We start from the raw sequence: 11930 nt of genomic DNA, 5'->3' as shown, positions 1-11930 counted from the left end.
TTATAGTAAAGATAAAGGTTTGAATCTGCACTGAAATTCATCCATGACTAGAACTGAATGTTGAGTCTAAAGCGAAGCAGCCTCGTCTGTTCAATTCTACCTTAACAAGACCTGCAGAGTTCTACTAGTATCTTTGCATATGACCAAGTAGTTTCATAAACTGTTAATAAAGCTTTTGAATGTTTTTGATTTAACGATCTTATTCTGCCGTTATTAACAGCTCTATAGCTCCTTATTCTTTTCCTACCGCTTCAGACGTGTGAATATCTTATTTCATCTTATCAAGTCTTTCCATTTACAAACTTTTCTACAATTCATCTTGAGCACTCAATCCAATAACTCATTTATATTTAATTTAATGTTCAGAAATTACGTAACCGTGCTCATGAGGCATGGGTGTCGCAGGCCATGTTCAAAGTGGGAATCACCGAGTTAATATATGCAGGAGGTGAAAGCTGGTTGATACACATATTTAAATTGTACTATGAGTAAGAGGGAATATAAAGTGTTGTGTGGGAACCTACGTGGAAGCTGGATGCAAAACAGTTTGCGAGGGAGTTGAAGCTGTTGCATGCACGACTGTGGCGAGTATTTTCCATATCGCAACAAATTAAAAGTTGTGACGACTCTTAAACTGAAACAAAAAGGACTGTACACTAACCAGAAGGTTGGCGGTTTGATCCCCCTCTTCCCCATTCCCTGTGCCGAAGTGTCCATGGGCAAGACACAGAGCCCATGAGATATATAGAAAGTGCTGCACACAAAAGCACAATATGGATCTGTGAGTGTGTGTGTGTGTGTGTGTGTGAATGGCAAAACTATAAAAGCTGCTTTGAGTGGTCATCAAGACTAGAAAAGAACATCTACCATTCAAATGTTGCCACATTTTAGGCAACATGACATGTGCAGATGTTACAATTTTCATTTATTGCCATTATTCTTGAACTATGACTCTCAGTGGAGCACATATCTCCACCAAGGCCCAACATTACTCTTATGAAACCACAGTTAAATTCACCATTTCAATCTGCAGCAAATTGCACACACGCATTTATTATTCATAGAGAAATCCACAAAAAAGGTTGAAAAATCTCGTAAAGTTAAAGATCTGCACCAAAATTCTCCTTCGGAACATGCACCACCTCTCCATGCAATTCGTTGAGTGGTTTGTGCGTAATCCTGCAAACTAACAATCAAGAGCAGATGAAAACATGACCTCCTTGGTGCAGATAACAAAGTACGACATGTATTTACCACTAAAGGTGGAGTGGTGCTTCTGTCACTTGACTTATGTCACTTGTGTAGCAGCAGTAACATCCTGGCAATGGAACTATGTCACTTTTTCCCCATCAGCCCCCTGTGTCCTGTGTGGAACTCTGACTCCCTCAACCAGAACCTGTTTAAACAGCCTGCCGGATAAACTGCTGTGTTTGTGGCTGCCAGCTGACGGAGCGCAGGCGGACTCATTATCACCTCAGCACGTCTCGCTCACAAACGAATACACGTGCCTGTGGGCCGCTCTCCTCCTGAATCATAATCGTCGATGTTGATGAGATGAGGGGAGATAAGGCAGCGGTCCACACAGACCTTTTTCATTTCCTGCACTCGCACAGTGGAGTGCGTCGTATCTTATCAATGCAACCATGTACTAGCACTATGATAGTAAAATTGCAAAGTGGTTTAAAAACAAAGGCTAAACACACTTGAGAGAGAGAGAGAGAGGGGGGGACAATAGCCCCCCACTGTGTGCTGTGGTTGGTTATTGTGTTCGTGCTAGTTAGTAACCTGGCTCCAACCAGGATTGTGACATGTGCAATTTAGCAGTTGTGCATGTGCTACCCGTATGTCTGTATTGAGGGAGAGAGAGAGAGAGAGAGAGAGAGAGAGAGAGAGAGAGAGAGAGAGAGAGAGAGGATGAAGAGGATGTAAAACAAAAACAAGTCAGGTGTGACATAAAGATCCTTCGCCACAGAAACGTGCTGGAGTAAAGACACAATTCAGCCACAGCTGTTTTTTCATCTCTTTATTTCTCTTGTAGAAAATGTACATCAGATACAATACAATACAAAATAGAAAAATGGCACAGAATACTCACACGTCCAACCATTGAAACACAATATGGGCTATACAATACTGCTTTGGCATTTCCCAAAAAAAAAAACATTGAATAAAGTGCAAGATTTCTCATTCCTTTTTCTCATTTACATTCACAGGTTTTTGTTTTTTTTTCACAGGTGTTTCTTGTTCACAGCGTTTTCCCCAAAAATCTCACTCTAACTTGTGTTGAGACATAGTAAAGTGCAGATGCAAAGTACAGTATGCACAGAGCCACGTTTGAGAATCACCCCCCCCCCCCCTTGTGTTTGTAAAGCATTCACTGTCAACTTGAAGCAGGGGTGGTTTGTCTTTGCTCTCTCTGTCTCTCTCTCACACACTCTCTCACACACACACACACACACACACACACAGAGCCCTAACACCTACTCAGACCTCACTAGGCGACCTGGACCGGTAGGATCCTTTGGCCTGAAAGCAGCCACAGAGGAGCATATAGATGGAGCGCTGGATCTCTGCATTTCTGTAGGCATAAATGATGGGGTTGATCATGGAGTTGTAGGTGGCCGGCAGCAGTGTAGCGTAGGTGTACACTGAGGGATACTCCTTCTCGCCCACCAGGCAGTAGATGGCGAAGGGAAGCCAGCTGGCGCCAAAAGTCCCCAAGATGATAGCCAGAGTGGAGACGCCCTTCTTAGTGGCGACATAATGTGACGTGGCGAAAAAGTGCTGCTGGAGGGCGATCTGGTGGGCGTGGTGGCACACGATCTTGCAGATCTTGAAGTAGAGCGTGAGCATGAGCACGAATATTACGAAAAAGGAAGTGGCCAGGAGGGTGAGGTTGCTCCGGGTCAGAGGGCGGACGATGCTGCAGGAGTCCGGCTCATCCAGGCAGTTCCAGCCGAGCACCGGCAGCAGGCCCAGGAACAGGGACACCCCCCAGGTCCCCAGCAGCATCAGGTGCACGTACTGTAGCGTCTTTTCTGAGAAGTATGTCAGGGCGTTGTAGAGGGAGAAGTAACGGTCCACTGTTATGGCCAATAGGCTGCTGATGGAGGCCGTGAAGGAGGCCACCAGGAAGCCTACAGTGATAAGGCTGATAGTCTCAGAGGAGATCACGTACTGAAACACAAAGTTCAGGATTAATCCCATGCCAGCCAGGAGGTCTGCTGTGGCCAGGCTCCCGATCAGAACAAACATGGGAGTCCTCAACGTCGGCGTGTAGAAGATGATGGCTACAACTATGGCGTTCTCGCAGGCGATGACGGTGCCTGACAAGCAGAGCATGATGTCCCATGGGTTGATGGGGAAATCAAAAGGGGCGGTGGAGAACTCCAGGCTGCCGTTGTGCTCTGGAGAGTCAGCCTCCATCCAGGAGAGAGATTCCCCGGCCCCTGGAGTCGCAGAGGAGTCATTCACCACCAGCGACTCGTTCATATCTCCACTCTGTTGCCTCTTAGTTCTGTAGGAAGAAGAGGGACAAATAGATTGGTTTGTTAATAATAATAACGTCTCTTCTCAGAAGTCATGACATCACTGGGGGAGCTGGTAATATATTGTCATTGTCGACCAGTGAATCAAAAGCGAATTATTTACACTTTTCTGTATTATAAGGTGAGAACAAAGCATAAACAGGATCTTTTTTTTTATATCTGTTGCATAAGTCATGCAAAAGTTAGAAAGAAAATCCACCATAAAACAGATCTGTATTTCCTACTGCTGCTCTATAGTGAATTATAAAAAAAATATATTTTATTCTTAGGGTGGATCTTCCTGTTCAAAGTAATCACAGCAGTTTAGCAGCAGAGAAAAGCGTAGGAGCTGTCCGTGGTGCTGAAATCACAAACTTTATATTGTAAAAATAATTTTATAATTTTAAAACGACAAAACTAAGGAAAACAACAGTGCATTGGATTCCTCGAAATTAAATCGAAGTTAAAAGAAGGAATTCATCTTTTTAAATAAAATATGAATACAAAAAGACTGTAGAAGACTTGTGTCTTTTGAGTTTAGATATATATATTTTTTTCTATATATATGAACTTACCTCCGTGACAAAACGATGCGAGCTGGGATCTTAGCTGAAATCAGAGCCACTCGGCCGAAGTGTGAAAGAACCAAATAAAGACGAAGCAACGGTTCCACTCTTCCTCTGCGGTGAAGCCCTCACTGTGCATGTGCTCCCCACGCATGGGACAGACACCCAGGGCAGCGCTGGTGTGAAGCATTGGCCGGTGTTCAGCTCGATGAGGAGGGTGAATGTGAGGAGGAGGTGGAGGATGATGAAGGAGAAGAGAGGGAACCGGGCGAAGACACGAGAGGAGAGCTATAAACCCGAGTGACGTCACGGGGTCTCTCTCTCTTTCTCTCTCTATCTCTCTCTCTTTCTCTCTCTGTCTCTCTCCCTCCCTCCCTCCCTCTCTCTCCCTCCCTCTCTCCCTCCCCCCACCCTCTCTCTCTCTCTCTCAGTAAGCTTTATTGCCCTCATATTTACATGTGCAGCACAAATACAATATTGAAAACAATGGAAGAATCATATTAAACATTACAATGTAAATACATTTATTTTATGAAATAATGGAAATAAAATACAGTGTCAGTGGTCAAGCTCAGGAACAAGTTGATGTTGGCACAATATATTATTTACATATTTTTATCATCATAATCATTAATATCATTATTTACAGATTTCAGTTTGTGTTTTTTTGTTGTAGCCCCGTCTCTCTTTGTGGCCAACTTTGGAATATTGGCCTGTATAGAACTGTATTACACAGGGCTTCACGTGTAATACAAAAAAAACAAAGGGCTTTAACAAACAAAGTGAAGTTTTTGCCTAACGAATCAAATGCATCACGCAAAAAACCCCTGATCCGACAGGTGGGATGGTGGAGAACCCACCTGGGTCCATCACCTTGTGTCGAACAGCTGTCGAAGAAACATCAAAGACAAGAAGCAAACTTATATATCGTAATTTAAAATCAGAGACTGTAAATGATATAGAATAAAAATCTGAAATCAAAGACAGCAGATAAAATGATACATAAATTAATATAACGTGCTTCAGTCGTCTATTGAAACTTTTACACTGAGCTGTGATAACTAACGTGTAATAACACAGTGAATATGAAGCTGGAGCACAAATCACTGAGACATATTTAAAAGCTCCAGCTATTCAACAGTGTTTAACAAAAGAAACACAAAATCCTTTTGTCTTTTCAATCTTTGGGATGAACTGTTGTATTCATGTGTTACACTTGAACGTCATGCGACAGCGGCTGACATGCAGTGGGAGATTCAAAGCAGCAATAGCAATATGGTAACCAGTTTTGGTTTCCTGGCAACAGCTGCTTGAACATCTATTGTCAGCAGACCGGGGGCTGGACGGAGAATTGTCTTCATACATAAGCTAAGTGGTCACATGAAGTGCCGAGTGGCCGATGTCAAAGACCTGGGCAGATACGAGACAACACACAGGACCAAAAATACATCATTTTCTACGATGGAATAAACTAAACACACGGATTTCTTTTTTCTTCTTCTCATTATATTTGAACCGAAGTGCTGCACTGCTGGCACCACACAGAACTGGTTTCCTTTATACGGGGGCTATAACGAGAACACATGCCTCCAAAAATATATCAGTGACTGGATGCATTTATTCATCTGTGTCCATGTGTGCGGAGAAGGCTCGGTGTAATGAGACACCTGCCACCAGGAACATAAAAACATGAGAAAAACATAACCTTATATAAAAGACCTGCTTTCCCTTCAAAACAGCTCTCTTTTTTTTTTAAGGTGCACAAATGCTCGTACACAAACACTCGAGCTGCGTGACTCACCCCTGGATGTGAAAATACCCGTATAAAGATATGTAGGCATGAAAATCTCTAATAGTTAAACCAAGAAATGGTGAGACACAGACAACCTTAGTATGGGGGATGATAGATGATGAATTACAAAAAAATGATGAATCAACTGGTGGTATAGGAGAGAAACGTCTGATCTAAGATGTACAGCCTCAGTTTACTCACAAAGTTCACCTACTGCTTATAAGAGAAGTAGTTGAAATCACTCAGCTACACTTTGATACTTTACACACACTCATGGAACACAAAATGATACGATCCCTTGAGCATGAGTCACAGAAGAAACGGTCACATAATCTGATTAATGTGTCTGACCCACTGTACCTGCTACCGCCTCACTGTCAGCATGACCTCCATTTTATGATAATTACAACAGCCAAGAACCTGCTAGTGTCAAAAGGCCTGAATCGAGTGAGTCAAGTAATGAACCACAGGTGATGGATTCCTACATTTCTTTAAAAATAACCCTCACTGTTTGGAAAACCCAGCGACTTGTTTTCTGAAGGGGATTCTCTCGTCCCACTGGAGCTGGATTTAAAAGACTCTAGTGAAAACACTGGTTAGGTCCTTGGTGCCGTTTCTGGGAATCTGGAGATGAAACAACCGAGAAAAGCAGGTCACGCTCTACCAAGAAGTCACCGTGTGTTTAGATCAAATTTACATTGGATACTATGAGTGAATAGAACAGTGGGTTTAACTCTTTTAAATTTGAAGATATTGTAGTGAGACAACTGTTTGCAGGTTGGGGCTGCCCTGGGGGAATTTGTATTTCTGACATTTCAAGCCAAAACTTTGTGTAACTGACGTCCTTCTATACATTTAGTTACGTAAAATATGAGCCTGGTAAAATTGTTTTTTAATCCTGATTTTACTCATTATCATAATCACCTGCTTATCCTTAATGGGCCTTGAGGTCCCGATACATTAGAGATTCATCATTCACTCCTGAGGAAACCAACTCCAAGAAAAGGACTTAATCATGACTGGAATTAATTTACAAGCTTGAAAAAAACTACGTGTTTGGGATAAAGAAGAATCTTCACATCACTGTGGATCATACATAAGACATTTAATCTTGCTATTTTGCCCAAGGACACTTGCAGACTGAAGGTGCCAGGGATCAAACCACCAACATTCTGCTTACGTGGTGGACGACCCTCTCTCCCTCCTGAGCCACAGAATCCAATGAAAGCATCCGGAGATGAATGATAAGGGAAAGCACGTGCGTGGATCCATATTTCTCTCTTGTGGCCTGACCAGGCATCAATACACACACAAGCATCTGTGACGTGTCGTTACTGGACACTGTATCTGCAGCGCTCTCTCATCCTCACATCTGTAACTGTACAACGAAAGTGCTGCATAAGGAAATAAGGAAACATATTTGTAGTTTTCTTTCTGCCACTCTCCAAAACATCACATGCTGAAGCAGCTCTCATCTGACCCCCCCCCCTACAGGCTCACGAGGCAAAGAAGGAGAGCAGGGGTCAGTGAGAGCGCCCGGCTGAAAGGGAACGTGCAGGAAAGACTGTCTCCATCCAGCTGCTTATTGAAGGAGTGTGAGAGAGAGAAGAGAACGTGTGACAGAGAGAGGCAATAAAGAGGAACTGCAGAGCGACGAGCAACGATCACAGACGCTGCACGACAGGAACAATATTCAATGTGTGAGAGAGGAACAATATTCAATGTGTGCACGTGCAAAAGAGCAAAAGAACAACACGTCCTCAGATATAGAGAAAAGAGGGAACAAATGGCCTTGTAGAGGCAACAGCATTCAAATCCGTCACACCATGTTAATAAATAAATGTTTAATTTAGATGTACACACAATAAGAGGCTGACATCTTGGAAATGCATTGACACAAAAAAAAAAAATCAGTGAGCAGTTCTGTAAACCGAGAATGTATGTGAATGAGTATTTTATAATAAAACCCAGAATATATATATATATATATATATACACGTAAGGCAGAGTTTTGTCTGATGATGAACAAACAAGTCAGGTTGAATCAAACGTTCAAAATAAGACGGGAGTGACCTTACAAAGTAAAATGAGCAGATTGTAGATTTACAGTACATGTGTGATTTCTAAGACAGTTTCTGACCACTTGACAAAACTAAACAAAGAAAGGTACATTCCTGTCAGGACTTTTTAAAAATACATTTCAAACGCTCAAGTGACAAAATGAAAAAGGTCGATTTTAAAGAAGCATCTTATTAGTCAGAGAAAACTATGTAGGATTCAAAAATACTGAAACAAAACAATTAACATTTTTGAAATATACGGCACATATAGTTGAATCAAGTTTCATAAAAGATTTGGAATTAAAAATGCATTTACAAGAACAAATAAACAAATAAAAAACACCTTATAGGCGGTTTGTTATGGCTTGTTCATGGCTGAATTTGAGCCTTTCTCAACAGGAGAGAAAAAAAAAAAAGACATGGGCAAATTAAGCAAAAAGAAAACATCTATTGCTGTTCCTTGAAACAAAAATCTTGAAACCAAAACGTCTTAAAGTCTGAACGTTGTGCGGGACAACAGCCCAGAACCACGTGTTGGCGACGGAGATCCACGTCTCACATGTATCTGTTCTTGACGTACTCCCTGTACATCAACATGTCGTCCCTGCACAGCGCCCTCACCTGACCCTGACCCGTCAGCACGTGGCTGTCGAACACATCTCGGCTGTCTCGGTCGACCTGCGGGGGGGAAACGCCGTAGATGCTGTCCTCCGCGAAGCAGGACACCGGCTCTCTGGTGAGAAAAGGGAGAGGGAGACGGGCACGTTTCAAATGGCGGATAAAGTGGTGAATTCATTTTCGAAAACTCGGGCGGTGGTAGAGAATGTTTCATTTTCACATAGAAACTCCACCATAACCCTTTTATCTGACCAACATCTTGTGAACCTGAGCGGGAGAGGGCGGGTCACTAAGAGGGCTGGTGATGGAAACAATGCGAGGACGGCAATGACGAGGCTTTTACAGCAGAATTACTCATATTTTGGCCGGAGCTACACTGTAAATGTCTCATCATCTTCAGGGTGCATCATCTTGTCTGGTAATGCATCAGTCCACCAGTTCAACAGCAGCTGAGGCCCCAGTGAGACGCTGCTCACACACATGGCTGCATTACAAATGCTCCCCCTTGACGATCGGCACAACGCAGGCTGTGCTGGACCAAGGAGCCTTTAGGATTGTTATGAACTCAGCAAGCGTCCTCATGCAGTCTTTGAATAAGGGTTGAATGTGTATTAAAGCCGGTATTTATTGGGGACCAAGCAAAGGATGTGAACCCAAGGGGCAGTGACAACCAAGAGGCCGAGAGCAGCAGCAAATAAAGCTTCAGATATGATGCAGGATGAGGATTTGGGGGAATTTTCCATGTTTCCACTCAGGTTTTTTTAAGCACAAATTTAAAATGTGCATAAAATCAAGTGGATTGAAGCCAACTTTGACGCTTCCAAGTTCTGCTCCAGTCTTACAGCAGCAGGGCAGTAGAGAGGAATCGCGTTTCTGTGCCAAAACATTTCACAATTTGCCCGTCACTCACACCCAGGAACAAATTATGTTGATTTACAATCTGGACTTAACTCTGCAGTACATTTCAAACCTACAGGGTTGCTGTTAATCATTTAACTATAGTTGTTTATTTCATTGAGTCATATTGAAGTGCTCAACAAAATATTCAATGTAATTACATTTATATGGAAACGAAAATGAAAAAACAAAACATGACATTCAGATGATAGAATATAAAATAAACATTATGATAATTTAAAAATGGTGTTTTTTCATGAAATGGTTTCAACAAAACCCCGAAAAGTAGATATATCAGAGATAGTTGAGAAATTAGAATGTGTTCAATTATAAATTTTGTTTCAAATGCTTGAAAAATAAGTAAATTAAATAAACTAAAGAAAGAATATTAACTGAAAGTATTAACTCTCTTTATAATCATCTCGTGTGTTTCAAACGTTCAGTGGGTGATGCTACGATGTCTGTTAAACACACAAGTCTCGCTGTGTGTGTGTCTGTGTGTTGACTTGAGGTGGCTCTTCACACACAGCTGAGATCTCAGCAGCTCTCACAGAGTATCATTACACCCTGTCGACATGTCAAGTGATGTGAGCCGTGCTGGAGTGGAGCGGGGAGATCCCACAGCTCCCAACACGTTTTCCTACAGCGTCACCATAACAGAAATATGATGTGAAGCTTTTCAGATTTGGAGAAAATGGCGTCATGTGCATATTAGCTGGGTACCAGGGAGAATATTTTGTTAAAACGTGAAATTTACAATGTGTGACTTTGGCCGAAAGGGGTCTCAAAGTCAAGACAATAATAAAAGAGCGAGTTAGAAGACGTCGTGAAGCAGTGTTGGTTCTTCACTAATATTGCTGATGAAAATCTACCTGACGCGATGTATTAAAGTTGTATTCATGTTACGAGCAAAAAACATAATCGTGATCCATTATGAGTAACCGATGGACAAAGCTACGAGTAAAGCTGATATGACGTTACTAAAAGACGACCAAAATAAAACGTCCTGTTACCTTGAATAAAATGATGGATTCCTCTGGGTTTTAACATGGTTGGAAACATTTTGGATAATGTTTATCCAAAAAATAGTGGTCTTGTTGTTTTAAGACATTCTAATGACATTTTTTAAAATGCAATAACTTAAAACTCTTATATTTATTCTGAAGGTATTACGAGGTTAGAATGTATAAAATGGCTCATAATTTGATGCACAATTTAAAAAAAAGTAGGGGAAATACTTAAAACTAATTAAAACCATAAATGTGGATCTGCTACTTTAAAGCTAATGATAATTCAAAGAGAATTACTGCCACACGGCAGAGGGAGGTGAGAACCCAAGAAGCTCCTGATAGGGAAAACGTGTTTGAGGTTCTGTAACCCCCCCACACACACACACACACACACAAAATGGCACTGTTGCGCAACACCAGTCGCCCCTCCTGCACCCTGATTGGCCATTCATTAGTCCATTCATCCAGCGCAGAGTGATGTGAGGTGAAGACACAGGCGGACGAGGGGAGATGCAAACTGAGCAGGGATGAAAAGGATGTTGTGATTCCCGGCTGGCTGAGGGCTCACTCACACACAAAAGCCAATATCAATTTGTCCGTCACCTTTTCTGTGACATTTGAAAAGCCATCTTGAATCAGAAGTGCTTTTTTCGTGCAATTTTTATATGTCGCATACAGAGGCTTGAGTTCTCCTGCAGGGGTCACAGGTTTGATTCCGAGCCGGCCCCTCTGCAGCATGTCTCCTAGTCTCTCTCCCAATTTCACACTTGCACTGTCCTGTCAATAAAAGACTAAAGGCCTGAACATATTTCTTGATTAAAAAGAGAAATATATATTTTCCTTATATATTCGTACACTCAGTTTCTTAAGTGTTTCTAATCGATAATTTTTCTTCCGCCTTTTACATCCAAGTTCTTAATCTCAGCTGTTCTTATTTAACTGCCCCCCCCCCCCACCCCCCACTCTTACTCTACCTGACTGCAATCATGTTTTCATTGATTTGAACCTTCTCCTACCTTTTTACCAACTCATTTCAACATTCAAACCTTCGTCCTCTGAACGCTTAGTTTTGGCACCTTTCTAAAAAATTTGATCCCGGTCCACTAACAATCCATCACCGTCCAGTTCTGTTGACCACAGATGAACTGAAAACACTGACAAGTGACCTGGATCCATTTTGAGGGAAAAACAATGAAACAACCACTTTTTGTTTCCCGTTGTGTTGCTGCAGCCTCTCGACTCTTTCTGCATCAAAAGCCATCTCTGAAGAATCTTTCATCTGTTCAGAGTGATGTTCAGTTGGCAAATTTCCTTTAATGGGATGGTTATATTTTTATGGAGGAGCAAGTGCGGAGTGACTGGTACTCTACTGTGGAACAGAATGTCCTTGTTGAAGGATCCACAAAGAGGGAAACACCACAAGGTGTACCACAAGTAATTCAGACTGATTTTACTTCTTT

The 11930-nt window shown here is 42.0% G+C and overlaps 2 protein-coding genes across 3 annotated transcripts in view; both read right to left on the bottom strand.

Moving 5' to 3' along the window:
- Positions 1–2434: 2434 nt before the first annotated feature.
- LOC118099561 (G-protein coupled receptor 6) lies at positions 2435–4363 on the bottom strand. The gene is made up of 2 exons (XM_035144227.2): positions 4103–4363; positions 2435–3517 (listed from the first exon to the last, which is right to left on the bottom strand). The coding sequence occupies exon 2, from the start codon at positions 3490–3492 to the stop codon at positions 2485–2487; it is 1008 nt and encodes a 335-aa protein (XP_035000118.1). The 5' UTR covers positions 3493–3517; positions 4103–4363; the 3' UTR covers positions 2435–2484.
- Positions 4364–7714: 3351 nt separating this feature from the next.
- fig4a (FIG4 phosphoinositide 5-phosphatase a) overlaps positions 7715–11930 on the bottom strand; it is a 36175-nt gene continuing 31959 nt past the window's right edge. For both annotated transcript variants that reach the window (XM_035143630.2, XM_035143629.2), the window contains exon 24: positions 7715–8678. In XM_035143630.2, the coding sequence (XP_034999521.1) occupies positions 8501–8678 (178 nt within the window). In that variant the 3' untranslated portion in view covers positions 7715–8500. The remainder of the gene's footprint in view (positions 8679–11930) is intronic.

This window comes from Hippoglossus stenolepis, chromosome 20 (genome assembly GCF_022539355.2).
Source record: "Hippoglossus stenolepis isolate QCI-W04-F060 chromosome 20, HSTE1.2, whole genome shotgun sequence".
Taxonomy (NCBI): Eukaryota; Metazoa; Chordata; class Actinopteri; order Pleuronectiformes; family Pleuronectidae; genus Hippoglossus; species Hippoglossus stenolepis.
Note: the sequence above shows the minus strand (reverse complement) of the source record. Positions and strands in the feature narration are given on the sequence as shown.

Coding starts and splice junctions, on each gene's coding strand:
- LOC118099561 (XM_035144227.2), bottom strand. CDS start 3,492: ATGAACGAGTCGCTGGTGGTGAATGACTCCTCTGCGACTCCAGGGGCC.